At 36.4% G+C, this 20,255-nt stretch overlaps 1 protein-coding gene and 1 long non-coding RNA gene across 3 annotated transcripts; one reads left to right on the top strand and one right to left on the bottom strand.

Annotated features, from left to right (window-relative positions):
- Nucleotides 1–1,774: 1,774 nt before the first annotated feature.
- LOC111369139 lies at nucleotides 1,775–3,058 on the bottom strand. Its single transcript, XM_022990622.1, has 2 exons — nucleotides 2,597–3,058; nucleotides 1,775–2,236 (listed from the first exon to the last, which is right to left on the bottom strand). Exons 1-2 carry the CDS (start codon nucleotides 3,056–3,058, stop codon nucleotides 1,775–1,777), a joined length of 924 nt encoding a protein of 307 aa, XP_022846390.1.
- A 4,712-nt stretch (nucleotides 3,059–7,770) lies between these two features.
- On the top strand, nucleotides 7,771–12,630 carry LOC111369876. 2 transcript variants are annotated; one of them, XR_002698318.1, is made up of 5 exons: nucleotides 7,771–7,992; nucleotides 8,080–8,105; nucleotides 8,194–8,317; nucleotides 8,880–8,970; nucleotides 11,215–12,630. It is a non-coding gene; the product is annotated as an uncharacterized LOC111369876 (long non-coding RNA). The 2 variants fall into 2 exon arrangements; XR_002698317.1 differs by lacking the exon at nucleotides 8,080–8,105 and having other exon boundaries at nucleotides 7,775–7,992.
- The last annotated feature ends 7,625 nt before the right edge of the window (nucleotides 12,631–20,255 follow it).

The raw sequence follows: 20,255 nt of genomic DNA, 5'->3' as shown, positions 1-20,255 counted from the left end.
ATGCGAACCCCATAGCAACGTTGACTACGAAACCCACAACGAGATTGACGAACCCAAGAAAGCCAAATTAATCCAAGAGTTTATGATTAACCCAACAGAAAGTCGAACCAAAAAACCTAACAAGAACGACCATTGAAAGACCCCTTGATCATGCAATCCAAGAATTAAATCCGGTTGTTTGAACGCCACAAGTTATCACTTGATAAGTTCAAAATTGTTCAATAAAGAACGATGAAGAGAATATAATACGCCTCACTTTAATTCAATATCAATAATGTCAAAGGTTTTTAACAATTGAATGGAAACTCCTATTTTATACTAAACCTAAAAACTTGGTAAAAATCGTGCAAAAGTTGAGCATAATCTCCAAAATATGGAAAAGAATCAAAATCTAACAAAATATGGAAAATCGCCAAAATTGAAAAATCCGCCAAAATTTTGGCCTGTGCGGCCACATGGTGTATTTTCATGCGGTCGCATAGTTCAACAAAAATGCCAATTTAAGTTTCGGTATGCCACTATGCAGCCGCATGGTGTTTTTGCTGTGCGGTCGCACAAGTTTATTTTCAGCCTCCGGTTTCGTCGCTTGATAACAAATTGATCCAAGTTGATTTGGCTTTCGACCCGAACATGAAAGTTGCTCCATTTTGAGTCCCGAACATGGTTCCACCAATGGTTTCTTAAATGAGAAATCCCATCACTTGTTTCACTTGCTTTGCCCTTGATCGCGTCATTGGTCCGCCATCGACTATCAACGGGTCTCGTCTCGCACTTGCCTTCGTCGGGCTCGACTCCTGGATCATATCACATCCTCTTTTAAACAAGTCAAGTTTTACTTTCAATGTGTGCTTAATAATCTTGTTAATGGCTTCGACTTGGCCGTTTGTCTGCGGATGGTTCGACGTTGAGAAATGTTTCTTGATGCCGAAATCTTCACAGAAATCTAAAAGTCGTACATTGTCGAACTATTTTCCATTGTCCGTAACAATGGAGTGAGGTATGCCGAACCTGCAGATGATTGATTTCCACAAAAATTCGATTGTTTTTCGGTGATCTTGGCAAGTAGCTCTGTCTCGACCCATTTGGTGATGTAATCAACTGCGAGGATGGCAAATTTTACACCTCCTTTTCCAATGGGCATAGGTCCAATTAGGTTGACCCCCCATTTTGCAAAGGACGGGTGGAGTATTTATGATGGGGGCGAGGCACTGTCATATCTTTTGACAAATTCGAGGGAATCACGTCTTATTGCAAGCCAGAAGTATCCTTGTCGTATAATCTTGTGGGCTAATGAGAGCCAACCTGAATGGTTTCCACATATTCATTCATGAATGTCTTGCAAGGTTTGCTGAGCTTCTTCTTCGTTCAAACACCTTAACAAGGGTGTAGAATATCCCCGTTTGTATAGTCCATCGTCCATGAGTGTGTACCTAGTTGACCTAATTTGGAGCTTTCTAGCCTCTGTAGAGTTTTCGGGACATTTCCCAGTTTTTAGGTAGGCGATGATCTCGTCCTGCCTGGTTGGTTTGGGGCCTATCATCATAAGGACCACTTCGGCCAGCTCGGTGGATGGTAGGGATATTCTTCCCACGGGGATGCTATCGAACTTTTCGATTCCCTCACTAGTGGCTAGGCGGGCCAGTGCATCGGCGTGACTGTTCTGGGATCGAGGAATTTGTTTGACTTGGATGGTGTTGAACCTTTCAAGTTCCTTCCTTAAAACTCGTAGGTAGTTGTCCATTCTTTCTTCTTTCGCCATATATACACCGTTGACCTAATTCACGACTAGTTGGGAGTCGCTGTGTATGATTAGGTCGGAGATCCCCAACCCTAAGGCCATCCTTGCTCTGATAATGAGAGCTTCGTACTCAGCCTCATTGTTTGAGGCTTTAAAGTCAAATGGCAAGGCTTCGCAGAATATGCGATGTTCAGGGCTGATTAATACGACGCCTACCCCAGATCGTTCTCTAGTGGATGAACCGTCGACATAAAGTTTCCATGGGGTTTCTTTCTGTAGTTCCTCGATTAGGACGTTGCATAACTCAGATACAAAGTCGACGACTGCTTGGCTCTTGATGGAGGAACGAGGGGTGTATTTGATGTCGAATTGTTCGAGCTCGACTGCCCATTTTACCATCCGACCTGAAGTGTCGGGTCTTTGTAGTGTTTGCCTCAATGGAGAATTGGTGAGGACCTCAATGGGGTGTTCCAAGAAATATGGCCTCAGTTTTAGGCGCTGCCATCAGCAGGGCGAATGCCAGTTTCTCTACAAGCGAATATTTGAGCTCGACTTCGTGAAGCGCTTTGCTTACATAATAGATCGGGTGTTGAACGTCGTTTTCTTCTCAGGTTAGAACGGCACTAATGGATGCTCTGAAATAGATAAATAAAGTTTCAGGACCTCGCTTGCCTTAGGTTTTGAAAACAATGGAGGCTGAGCTAGTTGTCTCTTTAGCTCGTTAAAGGCGTCCTGGCATTCTTTGGTCCATTCGAACTTCTTTCCTCCTCAAAACGTGTCAAAGAAGGGTTTGTAATGGTCCGTAGACTTGGAAACGAACCGGCTGAGGGCAGCAACCCTTTCGGTTAAACTTTGTACCTCTCTGGGTTTGGTTGGAGGTTTCATTTGGATGACAGCTTGTATTTTTTCAGTATTTGCCTTGATTCCTCGATTGTTTACAATGTTACCTAGGAACCTTCCAGAGCTGACCCCGAAAGCACATTTCCTTGGGTTCAACTTCATTCCATATTTTCTCAGTATATCAAACATCTCGGTCAGGTGCTGACAGTGGTCCTTTGCATTGATGCTTTTGATCAGCATATCATCAACACACACTTCCATTATTTTTTCGATCTGCTGGGAAAACATGGAATTCACAAGTCGTTGGTAAGTGGCGCCAGCATTTTTGAAACCAAATGGCATTACTCTGTAGTAGTAAAGACCTCGGTCAGTTACAAATGAGGTATGTTCTTGATCTGCGCCGTACATTGGTATCTGGTTATATTCGAAATACGCGTCCATGAAGCTGAGTAGTTTGTGTCCGGCAGTGGCATCCACCATTTGATCTATTTTTGGCAAAGGAAAACTGTCTTTGGGCATGCTTTGTTGAGATCGGTGAAGTCTATGCATACCCTCCAATCTCTGTTGTGTTTTTCACAAGGACCGGATATGCGACTTACTTAAGGTATTTCACCTCATGGAGGAAACCATTGTGCAATAGTTTTTACACCTCCTTGTTGAGTGCTTCATATCTTTCAGGGTTCAGAGGTCGTCATTTTTGCTGCTTTGGCCGAACTGAAGGATCAACCTGTAATTTGTGGCATGCGATATTGGGATCTATTCCTTTGATGTCCTCATGATTCCAGGCAAAGATATCAAGGTTTTGTCTAAGGAAGGCCACAATCTCGCTTCGGATGGAGGGCTGTAGCATGCACCCGACTTTGAGCTCCTTTGTTGGGTCCTTGGCACAGACTTGAACTCCTTCTAGTTCATTGACGAGTTCTCCACCTTCGATCCAGGTCCGCGAGTATAGTGGAATGAGTTTGGATTCTCATATGTTTGCCATATGCACTCCCGAGGGGTTGAGTTGATGGCTGGTACAGGCTTTCCATTGACATCTTTCGATGAGCTCCCTGTTTCCTTTGACTTCACCCATTCCATGGGGTGTGGAAAATTTGTTATAATAGTGATATAGGGAAACTGCTGCTCTCAAGCTGAAGAGTAGGGGCTGTCTCATCACAGCATCATAAGGGAAGGGAGGGTCGAATGCCACGAACTCGGAGTTCATCTTCACCTGCCGGGGTACTGATCCTGACTCAACTTTGAGTTTGATCGATCCTTTTGCAGAAGTCAAGGTTACGCTTAATCTTAGGATCATATTTGGGTATGGTCGAAGGAAGTTAGCAGGGATACCCATCCATTTAAGGATGTTACCGAATAGGATGTTTAGAGCATTTTCTGTATCTACCAAGACTTTGGGGATGGTTACCCCAGCCACAGGTAATGAGATTACCAGAGCTCCAAGGTAAGGATGTGAGTCTGCCTCCTTCTCGTCAAAGGACAGTTGCTCATATGTGGCTTTTTTGAGGTTCTTCTCAGTTATGCCGATCTCCGAGAGATCCGCAACGATTGGTCTCTTCAATCTGGCTTTCCCAGCTTGCATGTTCGTCCTGCTCCTTAGCATGTTAACTTGTGGCCTTAGCAGGTCGACATTGCATGCCCTTGCAGTAGCTTGATCTCCTCGGATAATTCTTGTCCCGTAAGGAGTTGGAAATTTCATGTAATAATGATGAATTGATGTGGCAGCTTTTAGCTCGTGCAAAATGGGTCGTCCCAATATTGCATTATAATTGGATAGCAAATCGACCACCACAAAATCTGCTAGTATCCTTCTTTGCCGAGGAGCTTCGCCCAGCTCCACAATAAGGACGATCTGACCTTGGGCTTCAATAGGATCCCCAGAGAATCCCTATAGTTTCCTTGGGTACGATTGGAGGTAGCATTCTGATATTTCCAACTACCTCAAAGTTCATGAGTATAGTATGTTGACCGAAATTCCATTGTCTACCAAAGTGCGGTGGACTTTTACTTTGGCAACCGTCATTGTAACCACTAGGGCGTCACTCTTGTCTTGAAGGATTCCTTCAGAATCTTCTTTCGTGAACTAGAACCATTCAGGGTCTATACCGATCTGAGGGGTTTGATTCCAGTAGTTCGGCATGGTTCTTGCACTTTAGGCTTGTCTTCGTCTCGCCCTTCTGGATCCCTCAATATACTGATTTTCTCCCACCATCATTTTGATTTAGACATGTGGGGGTGGATTACGGTTAGGGACTACCTGCTGAGCTCGTGTGGGAAGCCCCTACAGCAGTGGCTGCTGCATCGTAGGTCGATCTGCTTTTTTTGGCTTGGCAACAAACTTCTGTAACCGACTCTTCAAATTAAGGACTCAACTTCCTCTTTTAAGTCTCGGTAGTTATCAGTGTCATGGCCCACCATCCTGTGATATCGACAGTATCGTCCTTGATGTTGTCTTGCCTATCCGTCCTTTAGGATCATAGGTCTGCAAAATGCCTCTTTTACATTGGCTTGCGTAAATATCTCTTCCAAGGAGGCTTTGAGTGGGTGGTACTCTCGGAATTTGTATAGCTGAGCCCTAGGATGTTCTCTTTCTCTCCTATCATTCTTTCTTTCGGGCTGGGGATGGCAACTTAGTTTTTTCTCCTTTACCGTATTGCTGAGGTCGGTTTCGCATCTGGCTTCCTCTTGGTCAAAGGTTGCTTCTTCAGCACTTATGTATTTATCAGCTTGGTTTAGGAACTCGTGATAAGTCCTTGGACTGTCCTCGTGTAATGACCACCAAAATCTTGTTTTGGGCTTTAGTCCTGCTAATACGGTTATGAGTGCCGCATCATCAGATATTTTTTCCACTTCCATGGATTGCTTGTTGAACCTGCTCAGATAGCTTTTGAGGGATTCACTTCTTCCCTGCTTGATGTTCACTAGTCATTCTTTGGGCGTGGTTCTGGCCTTGAAGCCCATGAACTGGGCCAAGAATGCCGTGGCCAGATCATCCAAATTCTTTACCGTCCTCTCGTGTAGTCTCCTAAACCATATTTGAGCTTTGTCTCCCAGAGTCAGGGAGAATGCCCGGCACATGATTGCGTTGCTTGTCCCCTGTAGTCACATCCGCGAGGTGTATTTGTCAAGGTGGCTAAGGGGATCACCATCCCCTTAGTATGCGGCCATCTTGGGGATTTTCAATTTTTCAGGTAATGGTTCTATAAGAATATCCTCAGTGAAGGGGGAATTTCGTTTGGTCTGATAATCTTCAGTGCCACCTTTGTTTTTAGCCTTCAGGTCGACGATGCGTTTTTTAAACGCCCTTAGTTCAGGTTCTGTTTATCCCAAAGGAAGTTTCAGGTTGGGTTGTCCTTACATAAGGGTCAGCGAGTGCTGGGTCCCCAATCTGTCGAACACACTTGCAGTCCTCCTCGCCTCAGGTTCCTTACTTCTAACCTCGTCAGTTCGGCTTCTTAAAGATTCTCCTCTTACAAAGTGGAGAGTCCTCCTGGGGGGGGGGGACACCTTACCTTTGTCCTTACAGGGAATTCCTCCTCGGTATTTGGTGGGGGACGTGTGGGCTTGATTTCTTTCCAATCATCCCACTGTGTTTGTCAATCTTTTCAGGGCTTCCCTCATGGCGGTCATTTGAGGTCCTGCCGTCATGGAGAACTTGGTGGTGTATTCGTTTCATGAGGGTGGGTGTGAGATGGATTTCTGGAACTTGAGCTATGACCTATGGCCCTCGGATTTTGTAGATAGAATGAGACTATTTTTCACAATTAGGGCCCTTCCTCTAGCGCCAAACTGTTGACGTCAAAATTAGTAAGACTAATCTTAGGTCAACTTTAAGAAAAAAGGTGATTTATTGTTGAAAGAGACCACAAAATATGTTTAGAAAGTGTAAGTGTGCCATGAGTCGTTATATGAATTCATTTGCCCTTTACAAGAGTCCTATTCAACTATTTATACATAATTTCAACCGAAATCACATCAAATCAGCAACAATACTGAGCTTGAAGCTCGGGTCGCCGAATTCTCCTGTGATTACTCAACGAGGCCGGTGGCCATGTGTTAATGTTTTCCTCAGGTAATGATGACCTAAAAGGAGCTTGAGGATTAGGACTTAGGATTGGTAGTTTCGGGCGGCGATGATGTTACCTGTGGCAAGTGTATTTGATTGATAGAATGATGTGACAGGGAATAATCATGATATTTTTTTGAGATAACGGCGGGATTGTCCGACCTGGGAGTAGGAACCGAACTCCCATTTGCCTGAGGTGGGGTTAGCGAACTGTTTTAATTTAGATCGAAGTTCGGTTGTCAACAGTAGCCATTAATTGGCAAAATGCATTTTTCCTATCAAATCAATGTGGTGTACACGTCATATTTTATTCTCCAAATCTAATTCAAAATGTGCAAATTCCCATATTTGCCCTCTTTGTCCTTACTTGATTTTTTATTCCACAATTTCCACCCATGCACATATCTGGGGCAATTGGAGGAAATGAGAATGGTAGGCGCCTGCATACAATTTAATGCTTTGTCAGAGATGGACTCGAAACGATCCAAAAATGAATTACTGGGGGAAATATAATGGCTACCAAACAGCCTCTAAATGTCAATCGATGACAAAATTATTGTTTTTGTAATTGTGTTTAATTATTTAAGTTAAATATTGAAGTCTAAAAATCGAATGATAAAATAAAAAAAAAATGTTTTTGCTATTACCCATTATGCTTGTTGCTACCTACAATTGTTGACTTCCTCCTCACACTTTATTGTGGCAACGGTCCAAAAGTTCATATTAATTTCAGCAAAAATCGTTGCTAGATAGGCTCGAATAAATTGCATAAGTGTTGATACTTACTATTACACACCACTCATTATAGTTGAAGTCAATAAATTATTTAATCAAATTAAAAAAAAAAATCAATGGGTCAAAGTCAGTCAAAATAAGGACTTAAGTTGAACAAATGATTTCATGAGGCTTAATTTGAAATTACTAATACTTAGAAGTGATAGACATGAAATAAAATAGGAATTTATGGACTTAGTGTTCTATTACTAAGGGCTAAAAGTTATATTGTAAGAAAATGAAGTACTTGCCTTGCAATTACACTATTATTCACGAAGGGCAAAAATTGTCTTGCACATCACTTTTCTAGCTACCCCCCCCCCTCCCCCCTCTCTTTTCGCTTCTTCCATGTTGGCTTACCGTAGCAGTCGCTCTAAGCTTTCTCATCCTACTGATGGTATTTTAGGCGAACTCGCTTGCAGCACCCGCTTCTCGGGTCTGGTTCTAGTTCTTCGTTGCTGTGCCAGTGCCACCTAAACAATGCCATGGGCCGACCAGTCCGTCACATCCACTGCTACAACTTCGAGTAAAGCTAAAGAAAACTCATAGTTACTGTATGATTTCGGCCTCCTAGGTAAATGGGTTTCTTATTTTACTCTTCTTTTACTTGAACTTGTTCAATCGTGGTTGTTGGTATTAAGTGGGTTCCATGAATGTGCAGGATACTATACGATTTCGGCCTGTTATGTAAATGGATTTCTTCTTTTACTCTTCTTTTCTTTTATCGCATTTTATGATTATTTTTTCTTGGTTTTGATTTCGTTCATTTTTGTAGGAGTATTTTTCTCCTATGGGCTGGTCACTCAAGAGGGACATTGTATGGTGTGTCTAGGGAGGTGGCTGTTGCTTTTGAGGAGGTGATACGGGTTAGGGTTATGGTGGAGAGATAAATCCTCTTAGTGAGTTAATCGTTAATTTTTGAAGCTGATATATGTAGTTGAAATTTAGCATCATTTGTTTATAAAGTTTATGTGACAACGGATATGCTCTAGCTGGGAACTGTTATAGGTGAACATTAATAAATGTAGTATGTTTTCATAGTTTTAATTTTTGCCATGTCTTTTTTAATGATGATTTAGGCTTTCATGTGGTGATTTCGACTGAGTTTTTAACTTGTGAGCTTTTCTCTTGTTACTAGAGGTTTTTACCTATAGGTGTAGGGTTTTTTTTCATTAAAAATAGAATTTGCTATTCAATTGATGTTGATTTTGCCCTCCTAATTCTCTCTTTCTCCAAAGTTCTTCTCTTCTACCTATTTCCTTCTCTTTTAAATTCTCGTGATCTCTTATGCGCCAAATGCTTCAACTGGATTCCATTTTATTCAGCTTCTCGATGTTACGTCAAATTTCAATTGCTAAATACGAGCTGTTGCAAGTCTTGAATTGAATGATTGGTGAATACCATCAAATTTCAACTGATTTGGGTGTCTAAATGTGAATAAATTGCTTTGCTTTGGTTCAGGATATTCTGAGAAGTAGAGCAGCTGGTGTGTTCCTTAGTGGTGCTTTAGCGGGACCATAACCAAAGCCATTCTCGCTCTTGAGACCATCAGGTTTTCTATTTCCCCTTCCCTGATCCTGGATTTTTTTTTTTTTTTTTTAACCTAATAAATGAAGCAGATTGCATAATAGTTCAATTGCGATACATTATTTGATCAAACTTTAAAAAGAAAATTCTGGCTTCATCAATTCTAGCTTTTCTGTTCCTCTTTGACTCAATTGTGGTCCTATTTTATTTTCTCAAATTTACAAGATGGCATGTCGAATGAATAAGTCACTGGAGTCAGTATTATATCATCATTCTTCAAGCCTGAAAGATGAAAGTTGAGTTTTAATGTAACCCACTTAAACAAGAGTGAGACAACATCTTTGTTTGAAGAAGAGAGACAAGTCTCTATTATATGTATAAGGTAACTTCTTTGGTTTGGAGAAAGCTCATCTTCATCTTTTAGCTTTGGATGATAATGGGTGAGGAAGTATGTTTTATATAATTTTTATTGAATGTGGGAATCTCTGTTTGCTAAAATCCTACACCGCAAGTGCACGGGTTGCGTTCAAGTAATAAAGTGGACCTTTTAAGTTCAAGTATCGTCCCACAGAGATTGTATTAGTTTAAATTTAAATTATCTTCGCCTTAACCGAAACAATAGAAATTCGTGATTTTTTGCTAACTATATTGTGATTTAATAACTTACTTAAAGATATAAAGTTTAAATTAACTCAATTAAATGCGTAATTATAACTAAATGCAAATTTTATAAAAATATGATAACGAAGTGCGTACTAAGATCCCGAATCCCCTTATATCAACCCTCTTTAATCCGAATTTTATAAAATTGACAACACGATTCAATTATGAAGATCAATATTCCTAATTTGTTTAACAATCTCTTTCGAGTAGAGTTAATCCTATTTTTACATGTGACCCGACTATATTTCTGTGACGAATGCGAACATATAAAAATGCATTAAAAATTTATGAATACTTAAAGATCACGTAAAGCATAGCGGTATATTTCTATCCCCTATCGGACTTTACGACAATTAACATAATGTCCAACTTATTTTCCATCTCTCGAGGGTAAAACAAGTCACAAATCTCATACAACTATTGCGCACATAATTGTAGAGAAAATAAAATACATGCAAATCATTCAATAATTAAAAACATGTTTTAACGTCAAATGAATAAAATTCAAGATTAAGGATTCATAATATAAGGTTCATCGCAAAATCCCAGCACGAAGAGATCTAGCCTAACATAATGGCAGAATTAAATAAATAAAAGTGGAACGACATCACCAATAATTGACGAAACATGATTAATCTTTCAATATGTAGATCTGCGGTCTTTTTCCTCTTTTCTGCGTGATGTCGTCTGCTTCTGTATGCGTGTTCCTTAATTCCAACCGTCCAATGTCTCCCCAAGCAGCCTGCTTCCTGTGGGAATTATATATGTATAAAAATCAGATTTGAGCCCACCAATTAATTCCCCACCTGCTGGCCGACAATCACAATCCAACCACGCAATCTATCGGCTTTATGTGGGTGAGTGTATATATATAATTTAACTTTTGCAGCCCACTAATTCACCCCACAAGCTTCTCAATTGTTTTGGTGGAAGAATTCCTTTTCTCAAAATCCCAGCAGCCGGCCAACTTTATATATTCCGCCACTCAAATTTTCCTACTTCACCAATTTGCCGTTTTCTATGTATGTGTCTATGAACTTAGCTTTGTCTTCCTCTCAATTTTGTAGGTTTATGTTTGTATATATATATTACAGTTTTCCCTTGTTCTGTATACAATTTAGGAGCCCAAGTCCAATAAGTTTTGTGTACTCAATTCTTTCGGGTAATGCAAGTTAGTCCTTCTCTTCATTTTCTCCTCAATTTTGATCCTCCATCTTTTATTCCGCGAGATTTAGTCCACAAATTCAATGTAACAGCCAATTGATTATTTTCTTTTCCAATTGCTTCAAAACGGGTCCATAACTAAAAACAAAAGAAAATTAACACAAGTTGGTAAAAATTAATAATTTGACGACATAAAAACCTAGTTATGTAATCCGAATAAGTGCATAAAATGCACTTATCAATCTCTACTAGTTATTCAGAGAAAAGCATATCTTAAGTGGTGTGAGCTTCAAAGTGAAATTTCTTTGCTTTTGGTTGTTCAATTCTTTGAATGTTTCAACCATGTGTATTATGACTTCAAGTTCCAAAAGTTAATGGTCATTGTCTAGCTCTTGCAAGTGACATAGGTACCAAGTTAATGTTTTGGATTGCCTGCTTGTAGGAGGATTATCTCTATTGCTATGTTGTGCATCACTGTCATCCACAGAGAGAACTTTCATCTCATATATATGTTGCTGTCTAGGAAATTGAGGGATGGACTGCAAGGTTGCGTCCCTCTACGCAAGTAATGTATAAAAAATATTGTACATTAATAATTGGATGATGATCACTCGGTGAATATTGGGCTATCAACCTGGTCATATGATAATATATATGTTCTGCACGTGTAAATTTATTTCATGGAATATTATTTGGGTATCTCTTATTCAAATTTTTACTAAGATATCTTCAATTGATATGTGAATGGGATATCTCCATTCCCAAATAGCTTTCACATCTTTTTATAAGTATCTCATGGTGTCTCTTCAGGTTTTTATGTTTTTATCTCATGCTATTTCCAGAGAGCCAAGGTCATTTTTTAACTCCTTAATTATAGATTGCATCAGCCCATGTCATCAGGACAACACTATAGGCTAACATAAAATGCTTGTGAAGCTCATTTAAATGCTCAATTATCAAGATTCTGCTTTATCTTGAATGTTCCCAGTTAATTGTGAATCGTGAATTATTCTTCTTTTCACTATCGTGGCTATATATGCACTATTGGACAGCTTAAAGCAAATTGGTGAGTTCCTGTTTGAAAAATATGGAGGTTAAGACTTGGATGTCATGTAAGTTCAGTACACTTTATGAATGATAAATCTTATTGCCATTTAATACTTGGATGTCGTGTAAGTTCAACACACTTAATGAATGATAAGTCTTATTGCCATTTAATAAACAGAATTTGTGAATACTGAATTGATTGTCTGAAGTTGTAATCTTATTTTTTTCCTCTTTCCCGAGTTTAAGCAATCATGGAGAAAAAAAGGAGAGAGTAAACTATGATATTGGTTGTTCTTAGAGTAAACTATTATATTGGTTGTTCTTATTTACTTTTATCCAAAATCAAAAACTTTTTGCTTATAAAATTGTACAATTAGTTAGTCTCGATTTACTTTTGATCAGGTCTTTGTTTTATTTTCTTTCGATTTTCTTGTTTGTGAAAGAGCTTGCTATCATATGCTGATCTCTTTCTGCTTTTTTGTGGATTTTGTTTATGTATATTATAACATTATGGCAATGAAGATGATTTTTGATGGGAAGCTAAGCATTCCTGATGGGCAGGAGATTCACAAGGACTTTGATTTGTTTGTGATTGAAGCTGCAGTGCTGGAGTTCGTGCCTCACAATTTCCTAGTCTATAACTCATTTTTCATTGTCTATGCACCATTTGTGCTAAAAGTCTAGTAGACATTTGTAACTAAGATATTAAGGTGCATTGACACATTTCGTGGTTAAATATAGGTTATTTAAATTAATGTAATGATTATTAATAATTATTTTATATGCAATGACAATTACCTTTTGTAGTTAATATTGTATATTGTGAATTTCTTTATTTTTGTTATTTTCTTTTGTGCATTTTTTATTATATTTATTAATTAGAAAATTATTAAATGGCTATAACAATCAAATATTGGTTGCTAATGGTGCATCTTTACTGACCAACATTTCATCGCATAATCAGTTTTTACTATCTTTTTACCGACCAAAACTTGGTTGTAGAAGGATACAAATTAACCAATTTTTACCTCAAATATAGCCCTTTACCGACCACCATGTGGTTGCTGAAGTGCGATAGTTTTTTTTTGTTTTTTTTTATCTAATTCATTTACCGACCAACATTTGGTTGCAAAAGAATGAAATTAAAAAAAAAAAAGGGGAGATCTTTTACCGACCACTCGGTGGTCGCTAAAGACCTTTTGCAACCAAAGATATTGGTTGCAAATGACGTTTGCTACAACGGGTCGACCCACTTTCACCTTTATCAACGACCAAGGTTTAGGGTTTTAGCAACCAATTGAAATGTGTATATTTAGCGACCACAGTTGCTTGGTCGTTGTGAAGCTCCACCGACGGTAAATTAGCATCTAGTCAGCGACCACAGTTTGTTGGTCGCTGAAGTGCTTTAGCGACCAAAAGTTGCTGAAGTGCTTTAGCGACCAAAAATTGACCTTTAGCGACCAACTTTTGTGGTCGCTGGAACCCTTTTTTTTGTATTGATATTTTCGTCCATTTTTGAATTGTTTGTTTGGCTTAAAAATGATAACAGTAAAACATATATTGTGCTGATATATTGTGCTTATATCAGCACTTGAATGTTGTCAGCTTGGAAAATTTTGAGAAATAAGAGTGGGCTTTGGCTTATTGTGTATGGTTTTATTATAATTGTATTTTTCTAATTTTTTTAAAACATTCTTCTATAATTGATTGTTTTCTATAGCTTTGAGATAAAATAAGTTAAAAGGGAATCCCCACGACACATGGAAACAAATGATTGAATGTTCCATTTTTGATATATATCGTCCAGACAACATCAAAATAAGTCTTATTCCCAATAAATTCAAAGTTGGACACATGAACCCTCTTTTGTCATTTTGTTCAGTATAAAGTTTGAACAAAGTTATGTGCTAAGCACGAACCCATTGCAACCCTCTTCTTTTATCGAGGTTGGGGACTATCTCTCGAAAATATTGACTTAGTTCATTTGGCCCAAAATTTTTCAAATATAATTACACAATCATACACTCACTAATACAAGCACATGGGGACTCTCTCTCGAAAATATTGACTTAGTTCATCTGGCCCAAAATTTTTCAAATATAATTACACAATCATACACTCACTAATACAAGCACATCTAAATGTATAAAAGGAATAGAGAAATCAGGAGAAATATCGTTAAAAGAAGTGTTATTATAATAAAAAATAGTAGAATACTTCAAAAATATTATACATATCATTCATTCGATGGTTAAGATGTAAAACGCACGTGCATACTACCAGTATAGAATTAAAATGAATTAATCATATAATAACCGCTGGCAGACATGGGTCCTAGGGGTTCACGTGACCTCCCTAAATTTTGGGAATTTTTAATTTAATTTTTTTATAAAGCCCTATTTGGTATTCATTGGAATTTAAAATATAATCTATATCAAATGTAACAATTAATATTAATAACACATTTCATAAAATCAACGACTTTTCAACTTTTATCAAAATCTAATAAAAATTTGATTTTAATATTAACCAAACAGGTACAAAATAACAATAAGTTTGAATTTTTTTTCTTTTCTCTTACTCTCTTGCTACTCTCGCTCTCATGCCTTTTACTAAAATCTTACCCTCCTAATTTTTTAAAATTTCTCTACAAACGATCATATTAGTTACAAATCTTCACTTCTTAATCAAATTTTTAACTAATTAGAACATAAATTTCTATTTTTTCCTATCAAATCGTGTATATAGAATGCATCTGAAAGGATTATGTCCAATTTGACTTATATTTAATGAATTGTGTTTATTTGATTGATTGTTAGTATTGAATATGTTATATATTTTTCTTTAGATTACTTGAATTGATTGTTTATATCAAATACACTATAAATTCTTTAAACGTTAATATATATTTTCTAGTGATGTACAAAATATTAATGAAATGATTGTTCAAAATCAAATGGATGAAAATGATAAGTAAAATATTAATGAAGGAATATGTTTAGCCCTTGTTTGGTTCTTATTGTTTTTGAAATAAAATTTTCTCTCTCATATTATTAGTTGCACATTCTTCAATAAAATATTACACGCAAACAAATTTTTTTTAATTGCACATTCTCCATCAAAATACTATTTCAAAATGCATTTTCATAAAAAAAGGGCTCAAACAGGTGCTTAAATTAAATCTGCATTTTTCTTGGGTCAATTATGAATCATTCAAAATCAAGAATAAATTTGATCTTTAGGGTTTGATTGTGTCCCCCTAACTCAAAATGTCTACGTTCATCCCATTAATAACCCTTTTTAATCCACCCCTTTTTTCTTTATCTCTCTTCATGCCCTCTTCTTCAAGCTCTATGCTAAATCTATTTCTCTCTAATAGCCCCTTTTTCTCAATCATGTCTTTCTTCAACCTCCATGCCGAGTCACTCTAACTCTCCCACCACCGAGATTTCGCAAAACATTAAATTGAAGGATCCCAGTATAAAATCCTCCGTGTAAGAGACATTTACCATAAGTTGTTCTTAAAAATTGAAGAGGTAAAGAGAGAAAACAAAGGAAGAAAAAGTTGAAAAACCATCTTCACCCAAGCATAGTCGGACGTGCAGAGAGGCCCAAGAGGCCTCCGCCTTTGGCCCAGCTTTTTAAGGGGCCCAAAATTTTGCTTTTTCCTTTTTTTTTTTTTTTAAATCCACTAAGCCATTTATAAGAGTTGGCCCAAAATATTGCGATGCTTCATAAGGGCAAAAATCAAAATGGATCAGAATCTATCAAAATAGCAAAATCCTCGAGAAATCAAAATGGATCAGAATCAATACCAGAGAACGACAGTGGATTATTCCATTAGCAATCAAATTTCAGTTAGTTTTGTTTATCATTTCTCTGTTTAGATTTGTGGGTATCTCTTTTTTAGTTCGTGTAGCGGAAAATCATTTATTTCTTGTTTTGGAGCTATTTCTTCCATGTGAAACAAGGTAACTTTTCTGACTTTTAAGGGTTAATCTTTTCCCTTTTCTTGTTATTAGTAATCTTTTACTTTCTGGGTTTTGCTTGGAATTGAAAATTCGAAGGTTTATTTGGTAGGTTTACGCAGTTTATTGAAAAATTGCAAGTAAAGCATCAAGTTGAAGAGGGTTTTAATTATCAATTTTATGGTTTAGGTGAGCAACTGTTGTTGATTTTTCACTTAAAATATACTTTTGGTTGCTTAATTTGTTTTGTTTTTTCACGTTTTTCCAATTATCTTTGAAACTAAGAGCGGCGAAGATATAATTATGATTTGGATATGTTTTTCCCCCCACTTCCGTTTGTGTAGTTTTGCATTAATAAAAGTTGCAATTTGGTTGGATTAACTTAGCAAGATTTATTATGTACAAATAGAATTTTATTTGAGCTTGTGGAAAACTATTTTCTGCTTCACTTTATGAGTTTTAAATTTATTTAGCACCCATTTGGCCTCCATTTTTTTTAAAAATAAAATGGGTGGAATAGTAATTTTTTTTTTTTTGAAAAATGAGTCGCAGAAAAAGAAGGAAAATTTTTCCATTTAAGTGTAATATTATTTTATAGAAGATTGTGTGATTGAAAATAGGAGAGAAAAATAAAATTTAATTTAATGAGGGCCAAACGGAAACTTATTTATTAGTATGTATTGTTGATTGCTAGGAAATAATCTTCTAAACTCAAGTAACTGCTTGCATTTCATTAATTTTAATTCATTAACATTTTGTGAAACTCCAGGAGAGTTGATTGGTGTAGTTCTTATTCTAATTTTAGAATTTAGTAAGTATTAGTTGTTGAGTGACTTGAGTCAAATATCATGGCTCCTAATTATGTGTTGGGAGCTCAAAAAAGAAGAAGGGAGAAAGAATATATGCATTAATTCGAAACCAAACCGGAAATACGAATACGTACCTTAATAACAAGAAAGAAAAGAAGAAGAGAGAAAAAGTAGAGGCATTAATTCGAAGCCAAACTGGAGATATGGATATGTATCTTAATAACAAGAAATAAAAGAGAAGGAACGAACATCGAAAAATTTAATGATTGAAAACAACGGACAATAAAAAAATGGATTTCTTGCTTGACTTAGGGGCCCAAATTCTGAAGTTTGCCTCAGGCCCACGAAATAAAGGTACGGCACTACACCCAAGAGAATGAAAAAGTTTGCGTTCGACGAAAAATCCTTGAAGAAAGTGAATTCCCTAATCTGTACTTGTATTTTTTTCTTTGCAAATGCTATCCATGTGCCGTTGTAATGTACATGTATAGGTATGCTTTTGAAGAATTTTGTAAACTACATGTGTCCTGTTTTGTGACCTGATTTTTGTTTGTATTTGTGACCCGTGTGCAATCCTATAACAATTAATGTTTATGTGTAAATGCCTTGCAATTAGCGGCGAATCCAGGAATGAACCTCAGCTAGGGCGGTCATTGATCGTCAACAGTCTGGGGTGATCGTTGACCGTCGACAGTCGACAGTCAACAATCACAATAGTGAGGTCGTTTGTTAATATTTAATTAAATAATATTAAAAATTCTTCAATCTATATATAAATGCACTAAAATCACAAATCACAATTCTTCAATCTATCATTTATCAAAAATTCCCCAATTTATCATTTATCACAAATCACAGTCTGCGTATATCACACATTCACTAATTTCCCAATTTTCATAAATCATAAGCCTCGATAGCAAACAGCAAGCTCACAACAATAATTCATAAAACATAAATCCTAAATCATTTTGCAAATGAAAAATCCAGTTACTCACAAGGTTGAAGGCTGAGGATGCTTGGTTTTAACAGATTCCTGAAAACAAAATAAATTATATTGTTTCAAGAGAAAAAGGATACTACAAATTACAGAAAAGGTGCACAAAGTGAAGCTTGAAATAAATCAATGCACACATTGATGTCAAAGAAATATATCTATTGCTTGAACTAGAGAGATTTGGTAGCAGGTCTCATTAATAGCTAAAATTTAACAAATATACTAGCTTAGTAAATACAAATACTAATTCCCAAGGTAAACAATAACAAAAGAGGTGTTGATTAACCACTAATAAATGAACAATTAAAAAATTTATTCCAAATAAGGACTTACTTTCACAAAATTACAGAACATTCATACCAACCAACTTCACGGCAACTTCTTGTCCGGTTTGTATATTTGCTCATGAAATTAATTAAAGTAAAATCATTTCAAACAACATCAAACCCAAAAGAGCTCATAAAAAAACAATTTGTAGTTCAAAAATGGAAATCAAAATTATCCAAATAGAGCTCTCCAAAAGATCCACTACCAATCCACTCACAAGGTTGAAGGCTCGACGATGGCGTTGAGGCTGCCAGCTACGCAATGGGATGGAGTCGGAGATACAGCATATAGGTTTTGGTTTGCGCCTTTTATCTTTGTCTGTCTTCTACAAAATTTAATTTGTCTTATGATATGGGAGCTGGGGCATTATACAAAACAACAAATAGGTCTAATAAAAAAAAAAAAAGCCCAAAATAAAAGGCCCAAAATTAAAAAAAGAAAAATGGCCCAAGTCCAGACTTATCTTTCTCTCTCTTTCCCTAACCCATTCAACTTCTTGCCTTCTTCCCGACGGTAACTGAAGTCTACAACAATGATGGCATCCATGCTGTAAATTCCGGTGGATCCAACACGCGCGGCTGCGCCCCCTCGTCGGGTGCTGGATCCGCCAATGCCTGCAATGTGGAATGTAGAGTATGGGTATGTTGTGCATCTTGTAAATGGGATTCTATGGCTTGATTTGGTAATCAATGACCTCTTTTTTTGAAAAGTGATCAGATTTATATATTATGTGACGTCATCTTGATAATTGTGACTTGATTTTAATATTTTATTTCCTTATTTTTACCAAATAGAAGTGTTGATAGTCACAATTTATGAGTTATTTTGTAGAAAAGGTCACCATGACAAAAGAACATGTGACAATCACATGTTTATATTGGCGATCAAGGTCACAGTTATATGTCCAACACTCTAATTTGTGCAAAATTAGAAATATTTGATCAAAGAAAGATTCTCTGGAAAAATACAAGTTGCTCCATATTAGAGTCACATATCTAACACTCCATGTCATTGATGCTACCAAAGCGAGGCTTGAAATTGTATTGTTGTTCAAACACAGACAAGTTAGACAGACATGAAAAATAAAAACAGATGATTGATCTATTGAAAACTAATTATTTGAAAATGATTTTTCATATTAGATTTAGTTGGTAGATAATTGAGTAGAAAAGTATTAATTATTTCACACATGTAGATGAATATTTTCACCTATTTAATTCTACAAATTGTCTTTGTTACTAGTATTAAAGACGTAAAAATAATTTTCTAGGGTTTGATCAACCAAAATTTGAGGATATGATTTGGTTTTGTTTTAGTTATTTCTATGAAATTTCTCTTTCTGTTTATTTGTATGATTAATTTAATGCTTTCAATTAATTAGTTACTAATTGAATGATTAGATGCTAGTTAATTTCAACACTTAAGAGATGGGAATTTAGGCACGACACAACAATAACACAACCTATGTTTTATAGGTTTCAAGAGAAAATATAATTCCTTTGAAGCTTGCTCCACATAAGAACCATAAACTTGATAATTCTTTGATTTTAATTCGAAATAGGGATATCAGAACTGAAATCTAGGAATTGTTTTTATTCGATAGTCGGAGAGGGAGTAGAATTAAATTAAGGTTCTTGCTTATAACCATGAAAAATCGATTAGAGATAACTAGGTTTTTGAAAATCATATTTGATAGTTAGATGACATAACAACTCTATGCTTTCTCATCTTGAGAATTCTTTGAACTTGCATTTTATTGTTGAATTTGTCACCACATTGATCACATTAACTTATTTAAAGACATTAATTTCGAATTTCATTAATTTAGATAAAATAAGAGCTACACAATTATAGTGTTTGGTAGAAATTAAATATCAATATGTGTGGGTTTGACATCTGTACTTGATCTTTATCTTACAAAACTTGACACCTTACATTTACAGTATTATTCACGTTGTAGAAAATACGTAACAAACTTACATAGACTTGGTCATAAATAGTCACTGTTAAACAGAATCTAGACCATATACAACAAAAAACACACAGTCTATAGGTCATAGTCATTATGAGATTTTATGAAATCCGAAAACTCGTTAAAAAATTATAAATTTTTTTGTCACAAGATAAATTCAAAAAGTTTAGATCAAGAGTAAATCTCATTTGAATAATCTTTCAATTCAACTTACCCAAGAATACAAAGTTTGTGAATAAAATGAAAGTAGAATGACTATATGATCGCGTCGCAGTGAAATATAGAGATATCCAATTGCCCGATTCTTTGAGTACCGCATTCCGACTCTAAGCGATTGAAAATAAAAAATTGTCGGCAACATTGTGC

This window comes from Olea europaea, chromosome 20, assembly GCF_002742605.1.
Source record: "Olea europaea var. sylvestris chromosome 20, O_europaea_v1, whole genome shotgun sequence".
NCBI classification, from domain to species: Eukaryota; Viridiplantae; Streptophyta; class Magnoliopsida; order Lamiales; family Oleaceae; genus Olea; species Olea europaea.
This window is presented reverse-complemented; position numbering and strand designations above follow the sequence as displayed.

What these genes read in the sequence shown, in the direction of transcription:
- LOC111369139 (XM_022990622.1), bottom strand. Translation starts at nt 3,058, where the DNA reads ATGGTGGATGCCACTGCCGGACACAAACTACTCAGCTTCATGGACGCG. An exon ending in CTCCAACCAAACCCAGAGAG is followed by an intron (nt 2,237 to 2,596) that starts GTACAAAGTTTA and finishes TGCTGATGGCAG; the next exon opens with CGCCTAAAACTGAGGCCATA.